The sequence below is a fragment of the Mus musculus genome, chromosome 9, assembly GCF_000001635.26.
Source record: "Mus musculus strain C57BL/6J chromosome 9, GRCm38.p6 C57BL/6J".
In the NCBI taxonomy this organism is placed as follows: domain Eukaryota; kingdom Metazoa; phylum Chordata; class Mammalia; order Rodentia; family Muridae; genus Mus; species Mus musculus.
The window spans coordinates 36,787,019-36,810,156 of record NC_000075.6 but is presented as its reverse complement, the minus strand read 5'-3'; the positions used below and the strand labels follow the sequence as shown (position 1 = coordinate 36,810,156).

Here is a 23,138-nt window from a genome sequence, read left to right as displayed (position 1 = left end):
TGTGAGAACTCATATCTGATGTGCTAATTGCAGAGGGAGGGTTGGCTTTTGAAACCTCAAAGCCCACACCCAATGGCATACTTTCTTCAACAAGACCACGCTAAAGGCAACAAGGCCACATATTTCTAATCCTTCCCAAATAGGTCCACTAAACTGGGGACTAAGCATTTAAGTATATATGAGCCTATGGGTTTTGTCATTCACAGGGAGAGGTCTACAGGTAAGACTTATGAAAGGAAGTTGTAGGAGGAGGCAGAGAGGTATCAAATAGGCAAAGAGGTATCAAATAGGCATCAGAGAGAAGAGAAACATTGGTTCATCTTAGAAATTATGACTAAAATATAGAGTTTAAGGGGGCATATGATCAGAGAGCTGTGGCATTTCCAAATGCATAGTAAGGATAGACAGGATGAGGAGTTATTTCTATGGAGATATGAGACATGGAAGCAGATGAAGTGTTTAAGGAAGAGAGACAAAGTATTGGCTTTTCATTTTCTAAAGCTCTTTCAGGGGTGTGGAGAATGAACTAGAGATGGCTGGTAACAGAAAGACCTTTGCAATAATTTAGCTGAAAGGCAAAGGTGCCAAAAGATTCAGAAACAAGTGATGGACTTAAGGTGTGTGTGTGTGTGTGTGTGTGTGTGTGTGTGTGTAAGAAAGAGAGGACACACACACACACACAGAGAGAGAGAGAGAGAGAGAGAATGAGAGAATGAATATCAAAACTTCTTGGTGATTGTGGATGCCAATAGAAGTAAAAGAGGCGGCTGGTGAGATGGCTCAACGGGTAAAAGCACCGACTGCTCTTCTGAAGGTCATGAGTTCAAATCCCAGCAACCATATGGTGGCTCACAACCACCCGTAACAAGATCTGACGCCCTCTTCTGGTGTGTCTGAAGACAGCCACAGTGTATTTACATATAATAAATAAATAAATCTTAAAAAAAACTATTAAAAAAAAAAGAAGTAAAAGAGGAATTCAAACAGGATTTAATCATATTTGCACCCACACTGCGTTGTTTCTGTGTCTGCTATCCAGCAGGCAGATTTTGCCCTGGTTGTTTATTGGAACCCTCTATGTGGACCAGGTTGACCTCAATCTCAGAGATTTACATGTGTCTGCCTCCTGAGTACATGGATTAAAGACTACCACCACCACCACCACCACCACCACACCCTACTGACCTTAAATCATGACATAGCTGGTCTCCCTTTTCTCCTGAATTCAGATCTTAACATAGTCAACTGCTCAAGTGTGACCCTTTGGATAGCCAATGGCAGCTACCTGGGCAGTCATTTTGTATGGTATTTCTATGTTTTGTTTGTCATTATTTAATACCATTAACCATTATCTTGTTTTGTTCCTTTGTTTTTGTTTTTTTTTTTTTTTCAATCTCAGAAATCCTCAAGCCTCAGACCCAGATTTTATTTCGTTCTGTTCTACTTTATTTCATTCTATGTCTACATGAACTCTGTTAAGGCAGACTTGCCGTCTGCTTTGCTTACCACTAAATGTTATTATTTGACAAGAGCCTGGCAATTAGAGCCTGGCAATAAAAAAGGAAGTGTGTCTCTTGCCAATTCTCCTCCTATTCTAAGTCCCAGCCATAGCGAATAGATTCCAGTGCTCCAAATATACCCAATAGCTTTCCTGGTGCTGCTTGCATGGAGCATGGTTCCCTTTGTATCTAGCCTTTTGCTAACCTTATGTTCCCCTAATACTTTGTTCATTTCATTACCTTATGTGTTTCCCTGTTGGAAGAAAGCAAGTTGAGAACACCGTGTGTCCAAAACACCTAGCTAAGAGAGATAACGGGCACTTAGTAAATGATTATTGGGATCACTTGGGAAGCTGTTGGAACTACAGAATCTTGGCCCTCACCCCAGATCAACTGAATCACAATCAGTGTTGTGCAAAGTCTAAAGGCATTTTCACATTAAAGTGAGAAGAACACTACCTTAGTGATGATGATATACAGTCTAAAGTTAATAAAGGCCTGTAGTGACCCACAAGGGAAGGTAGATGTGCTAAATAAAAGGGAGTGACACTGGGCACTGGAAAACCTGGTTGTAAACAATATAATAGGCAGTGCATGCCTGTTATCCCAGCACTAGGGAAGTAGAAACAGGAGTATTAGGAGGTCAAGATCATCCTCAGTTAAACAGCAAGTTTGAGACTACCCTGTGCTATGACACTCTGTCTCACAAAACAAAAGCGAAAAAGAGAAGGAGGAAGCAAAGAAAAAAAGAGAAAAGAAAGAAAGAAAAAAGAGAGAGAGAAAGAAAGAGAAGCAAAGAAAGAAAGAGAGGAAGAAAGGAAGAAAAAAAGAAAGAAAGAAAGAAAGAAAGAAAGAAAGAAAGAAAGAAAGAAAGAAAGAAAGCGAGAGAGAGAGAGAGGAAGGAAGGAAGGAAGGAAGGAAGGAAGGAAGGAAGGAAGGAAGGAAGGAAGGAGAAGAGGAGGAAGATTCTGCCATGTTTGGCTTGGTGGCAAAAGCCTGTAATTCCAGCTACTCAAAAGGCTGAAGTAACAAGATCAGAAATTCAAGGACTGCCTGGGATAAAGAGTGGGATTGAGACCAGTCGCAGCAATTTAGCAAAACTTTGTATCAAAACAAAGAAATAAAAAATAAAAACAAAACAGGGGATATATAGTTTAGTAGTAGTTAGTCTGCCTAGTATGCATGAGACCCTATGTTCATCCCTGTAAAATACACACAGACATACACACACAGACACAGATACAGACACGCATACGCACACGCACATGCAAACACACACACACAGTAAAATAAGGAATGTGAAAGGCCTGCTACATCTTAGATGCCTAATAAATCATAGTATTGTTCTCCTTTGGAAGAGTCTAAGCCTAGAAGCTAGAGCACCTGGACTCTAGATCTGGAGAGAAAGTCTTCTAGATTCTATGCATGTAAGCAGCTTAGTGGGATATACACACATGTATATCTTGTTACTGTATTGGGCCTTGACTATTTTTTTATACTGAATTACATGAGCACATTTTCATGCAAATATACAATATACTTTGAATATAAGAGGCTCCCTTCCCTTTTTTGCCCTCCTGCGTCCATTAACCTTTTATTCCAGTTTTGCTTCTGTTTTCATGTCATCTGTACATACATGATTTTATGAATCTATAAAGTCTAGGATACATACATGAGAGAAAACATGTTACATACTTAACTTTTGGAGATCGAGTTTGTTAATGTGCTTTTATCTAGTTGCCCCCCTCCCCCATGCAATGACATAACTTCAATTCTTTATGACTGAGACATTTTCATTGCATATGTGAATAAACTCCATTTTCTTTATCCATTCCTCTGTTGGTGGGCATTAGGTTGCAGACAATGCTGCAATAAAGATGGTGTGTAGGTACGCCTGTGATGTGTTGACTTGGAATCATTTGGGTAAATTCCATGAATGGCAGAGCCTGGTCCTATGTAGGTCTATTTTTAGGTAAGTTTTGTTTGTTTGTTTGCTTTGAACATGAAGGGCTGTAGCAAGCCCGAGCATGGCTAGCATTGCAGGCAGGTCTTGCCTATCCCCCCCCCCTTCCTTCTCCCTTCCTAACCTTTAGATTACATTCCTAAAGCTTGCCTACAAGGCCTATTCCCTTATCTGGCCACTGACTCATTCCTGAGACCAAACACCAAAGCCCAAACAAAATTCATTATTTATTTGGCTATACTGGCTAACCTGCCCAATCAGGACTTACACATACATACATACATACATACATACATACATGCATACATACATACATACCATACATACAAAAACATTCTCCTGGCTGGCAGCCTTTGCCTGGATCCAGAGGCAGCCCTACACCACCCCCAGCGTAATAAATCTCCTTTCTGTTGAGAATTTAGTGCCTCAGTGTGACTTGTACCTCGAGGAGCCACACCCCTTTCAGAAAAGTCTCCTAGAATTCACAGACTAGGCCTGATGGACCCTGAACTTCTGATACTCTTGCCCAGGCTCCTAAAACTGGGGTTACAGGCAGATAGCACCATGCCCATTTTATGAGTTGCTTGAGATGGAACCTAGGGCCTCGTGTATAGTAGGCAAGCACTCTGCCAACTGAAGTACATCTTCAGCCCTATTTTTAAATTTTTGGAGGTAGCTCCATGTTGATTTTTCACAGTGGAAGGGCTAGTTTACATTCTTAGCACCAGTGTGTAAGAGCTCCTTTGTGATCACTTCCCTGCCAACATCTTTCTGAATGAAAAAAGAGAGAGAGAGAGAGAAAGGACTGTGCCTAGGTGTGATGGAGGAGAAAGTTAATTATCTATATGTGAGAGATAGTTGCCAGAGACAGACACATCTGGGAGAGTTCAGAGTGGTCATGACCCTGAACCATGTGGTGAGAGGGGGAGGGGAGGGGAGAGCGGAACTAAGTATAGCAGCCAGAAGGTCAAAGGTAAAAATAAAAAAGCATTGGCTAACTATAATGTCAGGATTATACAGTGAAAGTCCTCTGGGGGAAGGGGACCCCAGCCCCTGGGCTAGAGAGTTCATCATAGCCAGCAGGATTTGCTTACATGCATAGAATCTAGAAGACGTTCTCTCCTACTTTGGTTTTGCGGCATAGTAAACCATCAATAATACCAGATCTAGAGTCCAGATGCTCTAGCTTCTAGGCTTAGACTCTTCCAAAGGAGAACAATACTAAGATTTATTAGGCATCTAAGATGTAGCAGGCCTTTCACATTCCTTATTTTACAACTTCCTGTGGGAGTGTGTGTGTGCCTGTGTGTATGTGTGTGTATCTGTCTGTCTGTGCCTCTGTATGTCTGTGTGTGTTTTACATATCAAACATACCAAAGCAGACCTGCCCTCCAGGTTCTCCCAGCATCCTTCAGTTCCTACTTGTTACTGGGTATGTTAAATGGGCACCTCAGCCACTTGTCCATAGGTTTGAAACTAACACTTTCCTTATTTATTCTCTTGCTGGTTGCCTGGAAATGTCTATGTAGTCTAGATTGTCACTGAACTGGAAGTGTTAGACCTGAGGAAAAACATTTCCACTACTCTCTGATTAAAGCAAGCTGTAGTTAGACTCGCACAAGGGGCTGGCTAGATGACGGCCTCCCTCTAAGTCAGGGTTTTAGAAAGCAACCCTTCACCGGCTTTTGAGGTCACTTTTATGGGGAAAGGTTAGGGTACAAAATGGCTCTTGAGATAATTGGCTGTTAGCACTTGGACAGAAAGAATGGGGGACTCAGGGTTCAAGGCTGACTGTGGGTAGATGAGGGGAGGAATACATCAGACAGAAAGGGAGCATCACAGAAGCTTTAGCAAGGCAAACGGCATGGGTATACATCATGGGGTTACAGGATCAGCATAGGCTGAAAAACAAGGCTGGAAGGATACAGTAGGAAACAGAAATGTATAGAGAGTTAATAACAATGTATGACAATGTGACTCCGGTTTGAGTTCTCAGAAGCAGTCCTTCTGCCACAGCCTGTCAAACAACGGTTGGACTGGAGAGAATGAGCCACTATACCCAGGACTATCACCTAAATTAAAAACATGAGGGATTCTCTAGTGAATAGGGGTATTTATTTTGGAATAGCATTATAATTGAAAATAGCAGAACATTGCAGTGAGAATGTTCATGCTGTAAACTGTGACCGTATTCAAGGTGGTGGAGGTGTGTCTTCTTCACCCTCTCTTCTTCCTCTCCGCCCCCCACAGAGCATTGTTCTGCCACCCCATCCCCACCCCCAAGGGTGGCTTAGAATTTACCTCAACTCCACTGCCTTCATCTCTCAAATACTAGGCTTACAAGCATGGTGATCTCATACCTGGGTAAATGGGTTACTTTTAAAGACAGAAATCTAGAGGATTACATTGTATATGTTGAAATGACAACTCTTGGTCACAATGACTAATAACAAGAATGGCATCATTATCCCAGCACTGGGGATGCTGAGGCAAGAATATTTCTGTTAGTTCCAGGCCACCCTGTTACAAGTTACAAGCCAGCTAGAGCTACATAAGTAAACCCATTTGTGTGGGTGTGGGTGTTGGGGGGTTCAGTCTGAAGTCGAGCCAGCACTTGATGAGCATAAGTACTTGTAGTCGAAGGTTTTGGCAGTCTTGTGATAGATAAACATTCTCTCTCTCTTAAGGAATCATTTTTTTATTTTATTTATATGATTACACCTTAACTGTCTTCAGACTCACCAGAAAAGGGCATCGGATTCCATTACAGATGGTTGTGAGCCACCATGTGGATGCTGGGAATTGAACTCATGACCTCTGGAAGAGCAGTCAGTGCTCTTAACCGCTGAGCCATTTCTCCAGACTGATAAACAGCTTGCTTGTTCCTCTCTCCCTCTCCCTTTCCCCCTCCCCCTCCCCCTCCTCTCTCTCTCTGTCTCTCTCATGGTTGACACAAACAACTCCATCTTTATTTTGACTCCATCTTTATTCTGACACCTTTTATATGATTTTCGCGTTTGTTTTGAGGCAGGGTCTCATATAGAGCAGGCTAGCCCTGAGTGCACTGTTTAGCTGAGGATGAACTGGAGTCCTGGTCTTTCTGCTTTCCCCCTCCCCCCACGTGCTGCCGAATCCAGGTGTGCACCACCAAGCTTGGCTGAAGCTTTTCTCTTTCATTTTATTTCTTTCATGAGCTCATCCAAGCTCCGTCACTGAAGACGGAGTCTTCTGAGTTAAATACTGTTTTTATGAGCTTCTTCCATAGCAAAACCACTACAATAATGATCTCCCCTGCTTGTCTGACAAGTGGTGTCTAATTCTACAACAGTAAGTGAATGCTCTTTGGAAACAAAAAGTATTAAGGCAAAACGGAAAAACAGAAAAACAAAACAAAACAAAACAAAACAAACAGGGACACAAGAAGGAAAAGAAGCCTCTCACAATGGGATCCAGTTTGTCTTTCTGTTGATGAAGAATCAAAAATTTTAATGCATAATCTCAGCCCTCAAAAGGCAGAGGCAGACAGATCTTTGTGAGTTCAAGGTCAGCCAAATGCACATAGCGAGTTCCTGGACAGTCCGATCTACATAATAAAAAGACCCTGTCTCAAAACAAGAAGACAAAAAGAGAAAGGAAGACATTTCTTTCTTTTTTTTTTATTAGGTATTTTCTTTATTTACATTTTAAATGATATCCAGAAAGTTCCCTATACCTTCCCCCCACCCTGCTCCCTTACCCACCCACTCCCACTTCTTGGCCCTGGTGTTCCCCTGTACTGAAGCATATAAAGTTTGCAATACCAAGGGGCCTCTCTTCCCAACGATGGCTGACTAGGCCAGCTTCTGATACATATGCAGCTAGAGACACGAGCTCTGGAGGTACTGGTTAGTTCATATTGTTGTTCCACCTATAGGGTTGCAGACCCCTTCAGCTCCTTGGGTGCTTTCTCTAGCTTCTCCATTGGGGGCCCTGTGTTCCATCCTATAGATGACTGTGAGCATCCACTTTTGTATTTGCCAGGCAAGGAAGAAATTTCAAAGTAGCTAATAAAGCCAAAGTGTGTTGTTAGCTAAGAATCCTCGTCACTTGTCCTTTCACGTGCTTGCTTTAGTGGAACATCCTTTCACCTGTGTCTGCTTCAGAGAAATGCTCTTTCATGTATTGATGGCAGCAAAACACTATCTGACACAACTAACTTTCCAAAGAACCCTAAGTTTCCACTTCAACCAATTTTCACCTCTGCTTTGAAGTTCAGGGAACTAAACCTAGAGCCTCCTTCATGTTAGGGTAGTGCTGTAGCACACAGCTACATCTTCAGCCCTATGTTCCCCCCCCCCCTCTCTCTTTTCCTTTTTTTTTTTCTAAACAGGGTTTCTCTGTATAGCCCTGGCTATCCTGGAACTCACTCTGCAGACCAAGCTGGCCTTGAACTCACAGAGATATGCCTGCTTCTGCCTCCTGGGTGCTGGGAGTAAAGGTGTGTGCAACCACTGCCCCACTTCTTTTTTGTTTTTTAAAGACACATTTCTCTATGTAGCCCTGGCTGTCCTGAAACTCACTCTGTAGAACAGGCTGGCCTTGAGCTCCGAGATCCACCTGGCTAAATGCTGGGATTAAAGGTGTGGTCACCACCGCCCAGCTTCTTTTTATTTTATTTTTTTCCTTTGTCAGTTAGATTTGATCTTGCTGCCTTTATTCTACCTGGAACTGAATTTGTGGGCTCAAGTGATCCTCCAGCCTCAGACTCCCAGTTGCTAGAGCTATACCTGGCTTTAAACTGTGATTTTATTTTTTTAAAGAAAGAATAAAGTTTGAAGGAAGAGCTGTTGCTTTGTAATTGATAATTACAAGAATCAGTTTATTATTAATCCACTTAAATCTTCTTCTTCTTGTTCTTCTCCTCCTCCTCCTCCTCCTCTTCTTCTTCTTCTTCTCCTCCTCCTCCTCTCCTCCTCCTCCTCCTCCTCCTCCTTTTCTTCTTCTTCTTCTTCTTCTTCTTCTTCTTCTTCTTCTTCTTCTTCTTCTTCTTCTTCTTCTTCTTCTTCTTCTTCTTCTTCTTCTCCTTCCCCTTCCCCTTCTCCTTCTTCTTCTTTAGAATCAACAGATAACACAATTGCTGGACGCAGAGCCTAGCATCTTACATTTATTAACTATTCTATGTTAGAAATCTTCCGGTGGATCCACCACCTGAACTAACAGCCTCTGGCCTACATTGTGTCTGTCTTGCTCCTGCAGTCCAAAAACCACTTAAATGTTCTTATAATAAGATTTCTAAGCATCAGCAGATGAATTGCTTGTTTTAGTAAAAATAAAATCCCTAAATAAAAGTCCGGGGTGGTGGGTGTCGGGGCAGGAACATGCTTTAATCCCAGCACTCAAGATGCAGAGGCAGGAGGTTTGAAGCCAGCCTGGTCTACAGAGTGAGTTCCAGGCCAAGGCTACACAGAGAAACCCTGTCGGAAAAAACCAAAAACCAAAACCAAAACAAAAAAAAATCCATTTTTTTGTTTGTTTGTTTTGTTTGAGACAGAGTCTTTCTATGTAGCTTACATAGCTCAGGTTGGCCTCACTTTTCTTGCAATCCTCTTTCTTGGGCCTCCTGATTGCTAGGATTATAAACAGCCCATATGTGCCTGTTTTAAAGCTTATGGGAATCATAGTGGTAGGGTAAATGAGTCAAAAGACTTATGAGAATAGAAACTTTGAGAGGAAATCCCCAGGTCCAGATCTATTTCATCAAAGCAGAGATTATTGCCCATGGCTGAATCAAACAAGAAAACAAGAGTTTCTCCCCTTAAGTGTTTCCATATGTAAATCCAGAATGATGATATGGTTATCATTATTATGTTGAATCGGAGTCTCACTATAGAGTCCTAGCTGGCCTGGAACTTACAAATAGACGAGGCTGTCTTTGAACTCACACAGCTCCACCTGCCTCTGTCTCTGTCTTCCTGTACAGGGCAAAAGTCTTGAACCACTATCATCAGGATATGTATAGATATATATTAAAAGCAGGGTTTTCTCATATAGCCCAGGCTAGCTTTGAACTTGGAATCCTCTAGTCTTTATCTTTCCAATGCTATGATTTCAGATTTGTGCCAAACACTGAAACCAGCAGGGACTTTACTTTTGGAAGCTTTGATCCCTTCTCCATTTTATCTTGCTGATTTGAACAAGAAGCTAAGATTTGGGCACACCAGGGAAAGGGGAAGTTTATTCTAGAATGGTTCTTGAACTTGGGCCAGGGAATAATGTTAGTCCACTGAAATAGAAGAGAGCTGTCCTGATTAGTTCTTTGTCAGTTTGTTAGGTAAAGAATCACCTGGGAAGAGGACCCTGATTGAGACTATGTCTCCATCAGATTGCCTGTTGATAAGTCTGTAAGGCTGGATTTTCTTGAATAATGATTGGGGTGGAGAGCCCAACCCACTGAGGGCAATCCTGCACCTGGGCAGGTGGGCCTCGGTGTTATAAGAAAGCAGACCAAACAAGCCTCGTAAAGCAAGTCAGTAAGCAATGTTCCTTCATGCTTCACTTCCTGCCTCAAGTTCCTGTCCTGACTTTAACTCATTGACAGAATGTGATATAAAACTGTAAGCCAAATACATTCCTCTTCAAGCTGCTTTTGGACATGATGTTGTATTGTAGCAATGGCCACCTCACTTATGCTATATCTGAGAGGTCTGGGCATTTGTTTTGCCATTGACTTTGACATCTGGGTTTCAGGTTCTTTCCACGTAGGAATAATAATAATAATGGCTTATAATAAGCATTTGATTCTATAGATGACCCGATCAGTAGCAGGTCTAAGCATTGGTGAAGGCAAAGGGAAATAAGAAGAAAAAGAAGTGAAGAGCCATAGAAGAGATTGGGAGTAGGGAACAAAGTCTTCTAGAAGAGGCAGAATAGTTCAGAGAGTAAGCAAATAGGCCACCCTAAATGATGCCATTTTTCTATAAGGGCAATTGTGAGCTAAGAGCACTTAAAAGTGAAACAAAACCAGCAAGAAAGGAGTTCTCTTAAAGGTGGGGCCAGAGGAAGACTAGTCAGGTCTCTACCACTGAGCTACACTGCCAGGCCAAGAGGGGCAATTATCCTCTCCTTTCCCTCTTTTTATTTTTTGGTTTTTCGACACAGGGTTTCTCTGTATAGCCCTGGCTGTCCTGGAACTCACTTTGTAGACCAGGCTGGCCTCAACTCAGAAATCCGCCTGCCTCTGCCTCGCGAGTGCTGGAATTAAAGGCATACTCCACCACGCCCGGCTTCCTTTCCCTCTTAAAAGCAGGGAGTTGCTGCTCTAAAAGTAACTTGAATAGGAATTTGAAGGGGATGGGAATTTAGCTCAGTGATAAAGCACTTGTCCAGTATACACGTCTAACTGGGCTAGATTTTTAAAAAATAGTTAATAGGTGGGGTACAAACCAAACCTTATCAAAATGCGATTTTTTCTCTTTAGCCCCACCCACCACTTCTCTACAACTGCCATTCTTTGCACAATGGCATTTAAAAACATTTGGGCTGGGAACTGGTGGCACACTCTTTTAGTCCCAGCATCAGGAGGCAGAGGCAGGTGGACCTCTAAGTTCAAGGCCAGCCTGGTCCTCACAGCTAGTTCTATTTTCAAGACAGGGTGTTAGTCCTGGGTGTCCTCGAACTTAATTTTTTTTTTCCTTTTTGGTTTTTTGAGACAGGGTTTCTCTGTGTAGCCCTGGCTGTCCTGGAACTTACTCTGTAGACCAGGGTGGCCTCGAACTCAGAAATTTGCCTGCCTCTGCCTCCCAAGTGCTGGGATTAAAGGCGTGCGCCATGCCAGGTTTCGAATTTAATGTTAATCCTCAGCCTTCCCTGTACTGGAGCTAAAGGAGTGAGTACATCCCACCACACCCAGCCGCGAGGACTCCTAACCAAGATCTTTTGAGGTGGAAAGACTCTTTTTTAATATGAGCCACACCTCCTGTTGGCAGCCTATATAAAGAACATGGATGAAGGGAACTCACGCTTTCCTGCTTGCTCTTGCTCTCACTGGCAAGTCCATTCCTCCACTGGCAGTAGAGCCTACTACTTTGGGATTCCAGCGTGTACTGAAGACCAGCTTCGACACCCAGCCTTGTGAAGTGCACAACTGCTGAACTCTTGGACCTTCCATTCACAGGTAACCATTGTTGGTTTAGTTGGACCACAGCCTGTAAGTCATTCTAATAAACCCCATATATATTCATTAAGTTCTGTTCCTCTGGACTAAACTAACTGGGTGGTGGTGCATGCCTTTAATCCCAACACTTGGGAGGCAGAGGCAGAGGCAGGCCACCCTGATTTACAGAGTGAGTTCCAGGACAGCCGGAGCTATAGAGTGAAGCCCTGTCTCCAGCCTCCCTCCATCCCCCTCCAAAAAATAAAAGAAAACCCATCTCCAATCTTCTTCATTCCCTTCTCAGGGTTTATATGTCAGTCACTACTAACTCACTAGCTAACTTGTATGCTTTTCTTATACTTGACTCTTTCTGGGTTTTGTTTCTTAAATTCAAAGGAGAAACCTGAAAAGGGTAAAAGTGGCTTTTCCTACAGTTTCATGACAAGAAATTATGGAGCCAGGCTAGAAATGAGCCAGTTGAAAACAGCAATCTCTACTTGTTTTTTATCACAGCCATTCCATCATTACAATCCGCACTAAATGCTACCTAAGTGGTTGATGCCTTATATTCTGAATCACTCAAACTTCTGATCTCTTGCCTCCAAATTCCAAGTGCTGAGATTGTACTATCATGCCCTGTGTAATATAATTCTTGGACTTGAAGCCAGGGCTTTTTGCATGTGCATGATAACTGATTACTCTATTGAGTTTTTGTTTTTTGCTTTTGTTTTTTTCTGAATCAAGATGTTGTTACACAGCTCTGCCAAGGCTGGTACTTACTAGGTAGCCAAGGCTGGACTCGAATTTGGACCATTTCTTCTCTTCAGCTTTCCAAGGGCTGGGATTTCAGGTGTGCATCACCATACCTGGTTTATTAGTCTTTATAGAAAGCCTCCAAATTATCAAGGTGTCTCCTATTTTATTGTTTTCATCATTTGTTCTTAAAGGATATCAGAAAGACCAGCACTGATGTGTAGATAGATTAAGGAGGTTAACGATCGCTCAACAGTGAGAAGGGGTTTGACTAGGAGGCAACAAAGGTCTAGAATCCTGGACCTGGATACCCAGAATGAGTCTGGACTCTGAGGTCCAGCCAACTACAATTCCCAGGCTCCCAGACCACGCCCCCCGGTATGGCCCCGCCCTACCTCGCTAGCCCCGCCCCTGCCCAGCGACCGGCAGGCTGCCCGCCCGACTTCCCAGCTGCCCCGTGCGGCCCGGGCATGCCCAGTGTGGGCGCAGCCCCGGCTCTCCGAGCGCCCGGGCGGAGCGGGCAGCCGGGCGCGGAGCAGGCGAACCGAGCCTCGGTGGGCGAGCGCCCTGGCTGGAGCCGCGGCGGTAGGGTGGCGGGGTAGGTGCAGGCCGCGGCGGGCAGTGGGCTCGAGCCGCTTGCAAATCGCAGCCTGGGCGGCAGGGCCCATCGAGGGCTGGCAGGCCGGAGCTAGTTCCTAAGGTTCTGGAAGGGGCTGCGGCAAGGACCCCGGCCCCCGAAGGGCCCGGGACGCGAAAGGCGGCAGGGGCAGGCCTGGCGGCGGCGCGCGGGACTCAGGCTTTCCCCAGGTGCGGCGGGGCTATCTTTAGCTCCGGTGACCCTCAGTGAGCGAGGTCCGCACCTTGTGCGCGGCAGTGGCTGGGGAGGAAGACGGGTTCTCACCCCAATTGCCCCGACGCTGCGGGAGAGAAGGGGCCGAGTACCCCAGGTTGCCCAGGAGGCAGCCTGTGGCCGGGTGATGCGTGAGGGTGTTTACCTTTTCCCTACCTGGAGTGGGAAACACTGGCTTCCTCCCTTCCGGGACTTGAATCTGGTGGCTTCGGAATGAAAGTGCAGGAGTATGTCTCAGTAGGTGCTTAATCGGTTCTAAAGACTGTCAAATTTATTGGCCAGCAGTGTTTCAAGGTTTAAGGAAGGTGATGCTTGGGTTAAACAAAAATCCTCGTTGCAAAGCTTAAGCCAAAAAGTCCAGTCTCGGTTAGAACACTGAAGTTCCAAAGTTGGTTGTAATTAGCTTTCACTCACTGTTGACAAACCGTTTATATGTAAAATATTGTGAACCAGATGATGCATCTTGGTTTTCTCTGTTGTTAGAGCCCTTTGTGTCAGTCAGTGTGTGGTCTCAAATCGTGGAAGGTTATTTTTCTGCTTGTCTCAGCAATTTGTTAAACAGGGCAATTCATACCAAATGTTCTCTCCCATAGAAAAGTTGTTAGGCCCACGGTATAATAATGGCCTTTCCTTTAAAGGCTCTATTTGGTCACTGGTACTTTGTTAGTTGGTACATGAAGAAGCCGGGTATTAATCTGCCAAGGAGTCAAATAACACAGTGGTTCTGGGATATGACAGATTTTGAAGCTCCCTGTCTGGGCTCTTGGAGAAAACTAGAGTAATGGATTTTCTCACCTCAAGTCGGGTGTGTTCTTTAACAGGATTACATTTATCCAGAATTTTTTCAGCTTTGTTTATTCTGTCGTACTCTATCCCGTGAAGAATTTTAATATGCTACCCTTTATTTGTAGATGAGCAAGTTGTTGCTTAAGATGGTGGTACATTTGTGATATACCTTAGTGTCTTGGACATTTACTAGTTTCCTGGTCATGGACTGCTTTTTACCACAACTCCTAGAGCACTGGCTTTCTCTGTACACATGATTGAAGCTCTTGAGGTTTTCTTTTTCTGCTTTTTTAGGAGGGGGGAGTGGGAGTAGTAACAGATGTTTCCTAACCTTAGGAACTTCTCTAGGTGAGCACATTTGGGTAGGATTTGACGTAAGGAGCAGATGCAGGCAGCCTTCTGACTGTACTCCCTGTTTGTCCAGTTCTGAATGGCATCAGTCCAGTTGGGTCAGTGTGGTGCTGAAGTGGCCAGAGGTCAAGGAAAGTATCCTTTATGTTTTGAAGTTTGAGTTGTATACAAGCTGACTATTATATTTTATTATCTCTTAAATTGAAGATTCTAAGCTTGATTTGGTGGGGCATGATAACTTTGGAATCCTAAAATCTCATATTTTTGCAAGCAGACTTTCCATTCACCTGAGAGTTCACTTTAAAGAAATTAAATAATTGAGAGTCTTTGGGGGGGGGGCAGGGTTTCTCTGGCCCTGGCTGTCCTAGAACTCACTCTATAGACCAGGCTGGCCTTGAACTCAGAAATCCTCCTGCCTCTGCCTCCCAAGTGCTGGGATTAAAGGTGTGCGCCACCACTACCCAGCTGAGAGACTAGTATTTTAAGATTATTTATATATAGGGGCTGAAGAGATGGCTCAATGTTTAAGAGCACTAACTACTTTTCAGAGGACCTAGGTTCAATTCGAAGCATCCACAAGGCAGCTCACATTTGTAATATATGACTGATGCACAGATATATGCAGGCAAAACACTTATCTTCATAAAATTAAGTTGGTTTTTTTTTTGTGTGTTGTTGTTTTTTAAAAAGCTGGGTAGACCTCTTAGTTCAAGGCCAGCCTGGTCTACAGAGTGAGTTCCAAGACAGCCAGAGCTACACAGAGAAACCCCATCTTGAAAAACAAGATTTTCTAGTATGAACCCTCTTATCATTTTGGTACTAGAGACTGTGTATGCGAGGCAGGTTCTCTACTAAACTATATTCCCAATGTTTTGTTTTGTTTTTGAGAGAGTTTTTTAAATTATCCAGTTGTTAATTAATTCAGCTTGTGTAGACCTTGAACTTGTGCCTATCTTAGCCTGCCAGGCAGCTGGGATGCTAGGATTTCATCACCAGCCCTCAGTCTCAGTTTAATTTCTCTTGGTGTTGGGAATGGAACATACCGTGCAAGCACTCTACCACTGAATTGTACTTTTTTTTTCTCTATCAGTTCTTTTCAACATTTATTGTCTGTTTGCATCTGTTTGCATGACCTTGCATTTACATGTGAATGAGCCATGGCCAGTGTGCTTGTGAAGTCAGAGGACAACCCACCTGTAGGCTCTGCAGAAGACACACCTTCACCTCCCCAGCCCCGACTCTGAGTTATTTGCAGCTCTGTCAATTTATTAATTATAAAGCTGGGTTTTCCAATCAACTGAGAAATAATATGAGAGAAACCTTTACTATTCTTTAGTTTTTGCAACAGGGTCTCATGTAGCTTCCTTTAAATTTCCAATTTAGTGGATGATGACCTTGAATTCCTGATTCTCTTGCCTCAGCTTTTCTAACTAACCCTTACCATTCTAACCCTTCTAAAGACTGTTTACAAATGTGAACTTTATGACCTTTTGCTTGTTTCTCTGGCTCCAATGCATATTGAGTGAGCATGCAGCCTGCCATTGAACTAGACCGTCAGCCTTAGTCTGTCTAGTTTAAAATTCTTTGTTTCTTACATGATCCTTAAAAGACATGTGCATGTATATTTAAGATTAGAAAGTGAACTGGTACTGTAGGCCAATGGTAGAGTATTTGCTTATTACATGTGAAGCTCTGGGTTTGGTAGTTTTAGATTATGTCTTAAATTTTCCCATGTATTTGAGGACTATGAATAAAGTGAATCAAAATAAATTATTGTTATTATATGAGACAGGGTTTTCAGTGTAGAACTTAATATGTATCTGCCTGGTGAGAAAACTGGTGATTCTCCTGCCTTTGCCTTCTGAGTGCTAGAATTGCAATCTATCATAGTGTGTAGCTTCTGTGTGTGCGTGCATGCACCTGCCTGTGTAGGTCTAGAAAAGGTTATTGAACCCCCGGGAGCTGGAGTTCAGATGGTTGTCAGTGGTCTGAGATAGGTGTTAGGAATCGAGGAATCGATCTCTGGTCCTCTGAAAGAGTAGCCAGTTCTCTTAACCACTGAGCCATCTTTTCCAGTCTCACATTCAAGTGCTGGAGACTATGTAGCCAGTATAAAAATTGCTTAAGAGAGTATTTCTATCCAGATTCTCAAAAGTGAAAGTGTTTGGGAGGAGTGGTTTGGAAATTCAAGGCTCAGGGGAGACCACTTGTCCAGGAGCACATTTTGCCCCTTATCTAAACATTCCTGTAGTTTCAGCAAGTGTGGGACTAGCCAGAACAACTTCCAGTATCTCATCTCTGAAGAAAACAGACTCTTAATTTTAGCAGTTAAAGGTCTAGCCTCTTAGTTGACGTTATTAGTGTCAGAGTCTATTACTCTTGTATTAGGGATACTAGAATGTTGTGTCATTTTGTAGAAACATCATGAAGTAATGGATCTTTAACATTAGTCTTTTTCCTCCATCTCTGTCTAGGCCCTCCATGATGAATGGTTTGGGGGCACTTCCCTCTCGCTGTATTTGATAGTCTGGGCAGTGGAGAGATGGCTGACAGTGTCAAAACCTTTCTGCAGGACCTTGGCAGGGTGAGTATATTTTGTTTCAAGGAATTTGTCCCTTAACCTTTTCTTTTTTGCTTTTTTGTTAAAGAAACAGACTAGGACATCTTTCTTTTGTAATTTTATATATTTGTTGGGTCTTTTACATAGAATGTCAATTTTTAGTTTAGTCTACATCACTCAGCAAGTAGGAATTTTTGGTATTTTTGAGACAGTCTTGCTATGTATCTCAGTCTGATTTTGAGCTCCTGGTGATGCTCCTTCCTGCCTCTGTGTGCCAAATACTAGGAATGTATACTATCATGCATCTTTTTTATTTTGTTACGCAGCCTTGGCTGGTTTGAGTTCCTTTCAGTCCTGTTTCTCTTTCCCAAATATTGGAATTTCAATTGTGAGCCTGTGTCTGGTGTCCCTCTGTGTGTATTTGCGTGGTATGTGCTTGTGGTTATGCAGATGCAGTCCTATTCTCATGGGAAGGCCAAAGCAGAACTTTAGGTGTCTTCCTGTATCACCTCTGTTTCTGTCTGCTTTCTCGCCTTGAGGCAGTATCTGTCACTGAACCTGAAGTTGGCTTATTTGTCAAGCCTGGCTTATCAGGGAATTCTTGGGATCTAGCAGCAGCCATGCCTAGCTTTTTACAAGAGGTCTTGGGATTTGAACTCAGGCCCTCATGCTTTCAGAGCAAACACTGATTTCCAGCCCTTCTATTTTGCATCCTTTGGAAAGTGACAGGCCTGTCTGCTGAGTGGATTGCCCGCCATTTGTAGGATTCTAGTTAGCTTGGCTTCAGAGTCTTTTTTTTTTTTTTTCTTTTGTTTGCTTTTGAGACAGGTTACCTTCCAGCTGGCTGTATAGTCCAGGATGACCTTGAACTCCTGATCCCCTTGCTTTGATCACAAGTGCCAGGATTATAAGAATGTGTAACCATGCTAGTTAGAGTCAAAGGTAGTAGCACACATCTGTAATCACAGCAGACATGCAGCGAGACCCAACTCAAAAGCAGCGCAGCAGTGACAGCAAAATAAAAACAAAAGTATAGTGCACATGTGACTGATCTCAGCAATTGAGAGATGGCAAAAGGATCAGTAGTTCAAGTAGTTCAAGACTTCGGCTACATAGGGAGTTTGAGGCCAGCCTGGCTACATGAGACCCTAACTCAAAAAAGAAAAAGAAAAAGATTTTGAAAATAATGGCTTTCTAGGTTTAGGGGTGCTTGTTAAATCAGTCTTAGAAAGAACCATGGGCTATGAGATAGTTCACAGAGAAGGAAGTGCCTTCAAATCTCTCATCATCGAGGGCCTGGAAACAAATGGAGGAAAAGGCTTATTTTAAAGTGGTGGCGCACACCTTTAATCCCAGCACTCTGGAGGCAGAGGCAGGCGGATTTCTGAGTTCAAGGCCAGCCTGGTGTACAAAGTGAGTTACAGGACAGCCAGGGCTACATAGAAACCCTGTCTCGAAAAACCAAAACCAAAACAAACAACCAACCAAACAAACAAAAAAGATATATTACTTCAAACTCTGTTCTACAAAATGGCTTCACATTCTTGTAGTCCTGATAGAAACAGGTTATGAACAAGCCCAACTTATGACTGCACAGCTCTGCCTTTGATCCTATTAGTTTTAGTTAATGTGCGTGTGCTTGGGCAGTATGTCAGTTTTCTCCTCCTCCCATGTTGTTCCATGATTGTGAGCTTAGTGGCACATAATTGTACTGCTGTGCTGTCTTGCTAGCCCTTGTTTGCTTTTTGAGACAGTTTTTCTGTGTAGCCCTGACTGTCCTGGAAGTCTCTCTGTAGACCAGGCTAACTTCAAACTCACAGAGATCTTGCCTCTGCCTTCTCGATTGCTGGGAATAAAAGTGTGTGTCACCACCGCCCAGCTGTTTGTTTTTTAAAGACATGTTCTTACTCCATAGCCCACATTGTGTTCAGATTTGTGGTAATCAACTTGCCTCAGTCTAGACTTACAGAAATATGCTACCACATCTAGCTGTTTGTTTGTTTGTTTGTTTTGGTGTGTTGGGGTCTTTTTCTGAAGTTGAATATCCTTGTGAAATTATTCTACTTTGGACAAATATCTACTCTGGGTGTGTGTGTGTGTGTGTGTGTGTGTGTGTGTGTGTGTGTGTGTGCTTTATTTGTATAATTTTTCTGTCCTTCTTTCAGTAGTGGGGATTGAACCCAAGGCCTCTCACATGATAGGCAAGTACTCTGCTGAATCCCCAGCCTTTCCTGGCCTTCAAGATAGAGTACTGTAAGCCCAGGCTGACCTAACTTGAGAGAGGTATACACAGTTTCTCTGTACTTCTCTGTACAGGCCAGACTGGCTTAGTATTTGCTATGTATCCCTGGCTGGCCTTGAAGTTGGGAATTTTCTGCCTCAACCTAGAGAGGCATCTACCACCTTGCCTAGTCAATGGGTAGGGCTGTTGAGAGGGCTTAGAAGTAAAGACTTTTGCTGCCAAACCCTATGACCTGAGTGTGTGATCCTAGAAACTCAAATGGTAGGAGAGAACTGATTCTCAAGAACTGTTTTCTGATCTCCATGTATCGCTTGTTACATGTTATGGAAAAGAGAATATGGACTGTAAAATATGTTAGTATTAAGTTTCTTGAACTGATACTACCCTATGGTTATGTAAAGTTCTTAGGACACCTCCTGAAAAATGACCATAAAGGGGCTTGATAGGCTGGTCATGTGGGTCTGTATGCCTCCAGCATTGGGAGCTGAAGCAAGAAGATCAAGAGTTTTAAGTCAGTCTGGTTTATGTAGTGAGACCCTGTCTTAGCCCTCACCAAGGAGGGAAAACGATCATGAGACACGATACACCAACCTACTTGGAGGATTTAGAACAAAGTATATAGTAGTAGGGAAACAAAATACTAAATTGGAGATTCTAAAGTTCTCCATTGTTGTGTTTTTTTTTCTATAAAGATTGAGTTTCCATTCTGAGTTCTCAATTTTGACAGCAAAAGCCTTTGCTTCTAAGCTATCTCAACAGCCCTAGTCATTGACTGTGCATGGTGGCAGATGCCTCTATTGAGGCAGAAAAATCCCAAGTTCAAGGTCTTCTCCAGCCCACCATCTCTCTCTCTCCCTGTCTCTCTCTCTCTCTCTCTACCTCTCTCTCTCTCTCTCTCTCTCTCTCCTATTTTATGTGAGTACATTGTAGCTGTCTTACCAGAAGAGGGTGTCAGATCCCATTACAGATGGTTGTGAGCCACCATGTGGTTGCTGGGAATTGAACTCAGGACCTCTGGAAGAGCAGTTAGTGTTCTTAACCTCTGAGCCATCTCTCTAGCCCCACTATCTCTCTTTAAAAATGTCCTTATCTTTAGGGAATCAAAGACTCCATCTGGGGCATCTGTACCATCTCAAAGCTAGATGCTCGGATCCAGCAGAAGAGAGAGGAACAGCGTCGAAGAAGGGCAAGTAGCCTCTTGGCCCAGAGGAGACCCCAGAGTGTAGAGCGGAAGCAAGAGAGGTAAGTGCAGGCTCACATGTCAAAGGAGGGGCACTTGAGTAAATGACTGACCTTAGTTTTAAAAAAAGGCCCCACATAGTAAGTTATAATGTCAGCATCCTATTAGTTGTTTGGTTTTTTGTTTGTTTGTTTGTTTTTAACTGACTTATTCAAATATCATGTTAAAAATCTGTGGTGAGCTAGGCGGTGGCAGCAGCTCACGCCTTTAATCCCAACACTTGGGAGGCAGAGGCAGGTGGATTTCTGAGTTTGAGGACAGCCTGGTCTACCACCAGTGAGTTCCAGGACAGCCAGGGCTACACAGAGAAACCCTGTCTTGAACCCCCGACCCCCCCAAACAACAACAATCTGTGGTGAGATAGCTTAGAGGGAAAAAATGCTTGCCAAGCAAGCCTGATGACCTGAGTTTGGTTCTTGGAACCCATGGATAGAAAGCTGAAAGAAAAAAACCATAATAAAGTTGTCCTTGGTCCTCTACATGCATGTCTCATACATATAATGATAAACAACAACAAAAACAAAAATAAAATCAGAGTGCCAAATAGATATTTGTAGGAAAGTCTCTGTAGATTTATTGATAGATAAACCCTACTCCTAGACTTTGTTTTAATGTGCTCCTATCTCAGATTTTACAGGGGAGAATACACACAGAGAGACAGACACACATAACAAAATAACAAACAAATTTTATTTTATTAGGGGGCTGGAGAGGTAGTTCAGTGGCTAAGAATGTTTATTGGTCTTCCTGGGGACCTGGGTTCAGTTCTCAGCACCCATGCAGGGTCTAACAACTCTGCCTTCAGGGAATCCAAGATTCTCTTCTTGCCTCCACGGGCACTACACATGTGAGACTCAGATATACATACATGCAGGCAAAATACCCACAAAAATAAAAAAAATTAAAAAGTTATTTATCATTGGAGCGTGGGCCCATTTCTCACAGTACGTGTGTAGGGGTCATAATGACATCTTTGTAGATTACTTCTTTCCCTCCAAACCTTTACATAGGTTCAGGGCATCAAATTCAGGTTTCCAGGCTTGTGTAGCAAACACAGTAAGCCATCTCATTAGCCCCTTTTTTGCTTTTTGTCTTGTTTTGTTTCAGAATAGCTGGTAGTGCATATCTTTAATACTAGCACTTAGAAGGCAGAGGCAGGAAGTTTGAAGCCAAACTGTTCCAGGCCAGTCAGGGCTACACAGAAGAAATCCTATCTCAAAAATGACAGTAGCAAAATAGAAGATCTGGTTTCACCTGGGTGTGGTGGCACATGTTTGTAATCCCAGAACTGTGAAGACTGAGACAGGATCATTGCCAAGAATTTGAGGCTAGCCTGAATTTACAATGAGGCCCTGTCTCAAAAATACCTGCTTCCTCAGAAACCTTTTCTTATTGGCTGAATTAAAACTTTAGAACACTAGGATCTTAAAGTTAATATGGTGCCAATAGAATCTATAAAATGGAGTTAATAACGTTAGGAAATAGCCTACATGCCTTATAAGCTAAATTCATAATTCATATTTTCCAGTGAACCACGTATTGTTAGTAGAATTTTCCAGTGTTGTGCTTGGAATGGTGGAGTATTCTGGGTAAGTTTTTTTTTCCATTAAATATTCAGATCTTTACAAGTATCTTTCTTTAGATTGTTACTAGATTATTATTTCTCAACTGTTTCCGTGAATTGTCTTTTATCTTTGAGCTGCTTATATATGCTGATGATTACCATCACATGGGTAGGGGATCGAGGAGGGGAGTGGGACACTGAGCTCTGTATGAAAATGTCAAAATGAAACCCTTCATTTTGTATGATAGCTAAAACATTAATAATTGACAGGTGTGGTAGTGCATCCTATGATCCTAGTACTTGGGGGGCAGAGGCAGGCAGATCTTTGTGAGACCAGTCCAATCTCATCTACATAATAAGTTTCAGGCCATCTGGGGACTGCATAGTGAGACACTGTCTGGAGGAAAAAAGGAAGAAATAAAATTAAGATTAAAAAAAAAAAAAAAAACTGTGGGATTGGGGAGATGGTTCAGTACTTAAGGGTAACTGCTGCTCTTGGAGACGGTCTGGGTTCCGTTCAGAGTACTTATATTAAGCAGTTCATGACTGTTTTTAAACTTCATTTCCAGGGGGTTTTATATACTCTTCTGGGCTCCGTAGGCACCTGTATGCTTTGGTGCACATACAGACAATCAGACACATACATCACACACACACACACACACACACACACACACACACACACATCTTTAAAAAGAAATAAAAATACTGTAATACCAGCACTTAGTAGTTAAAGCAGGAAGATCAGGATCATCCTTGGCTACATAGTGAGTTTGAGATCAGGCTAAGATACATAAGACCCTGCCTCAAAAAAAAAAAATATGATTCAGGAAAAGTGGTACATCTTTAATCCCAGTACTTAGAGGAGGCAGACACAGGCAGATCTCGATGTTGGATCTCGGATCTCCGGAGTTCCAAGCCAGCTTGGTCTACAGAGTGAGTTCCAGGACAGCCAGGACTGTTACAGAGAGAAACCTCGTCTGGAAAGACAAACTTACTAGCAAAACTACCCAAAACAACAAATGCACTTGGATTCTGTGCATCTGTAGTATTTTTTTATTCCTGTTTATTTAAATGTAACCAAAGTCCTGAATATGTTTGTTGTATGATTCATTAAAGGCGTGTGCTGCTAAAGGTTTATCTAATAAACACAACTGTTTATATGTACATATCTATACTTGGGAAATGTTAGTCAAATG

At 42.8% G+C, this 23,138-nt stretch overlaps 1 protein-coding gene across 2 annotated transcripts in view; it reads left to right on the top strand.

The window, feature by feature from the left end:
- The first annotated feature begins 12,822 nt into the window (after positions 1-12,822).
- Ei24 (etoposide induced 2.4 mRNA) overlaps positions 12,823-23,138 on the top strand; it is an 18,182-nt gene continuing 7,866 nt past the window's right edge. The window contains exons 1-4 of one of the 2 annotated variants that reach the window (NM_001199494.2): positions 12,823-12,944; positions 16,808-16,917; positions 20,232-20,377; positions 21,904-21,964. In NM_001199494.2, the coding sequence (NP_001186423.2) occupies positions 16,876-16,917; positions 20,232-20,377; positions 21,904-21,964 (249 nt within the window). In that variant the 5' untranslated portion in view covers positions 12,823-12,944; positions 16,808-16,875. Of the gene's footprint in view, positions 13,154-16,807; positions 16,918-20,231; positions 20,378-21,903; positions 21,965-23,138 lie in introns of both variants that reach the window. The other variant, NM_007915.6, reaches the window with a different exon arrangement.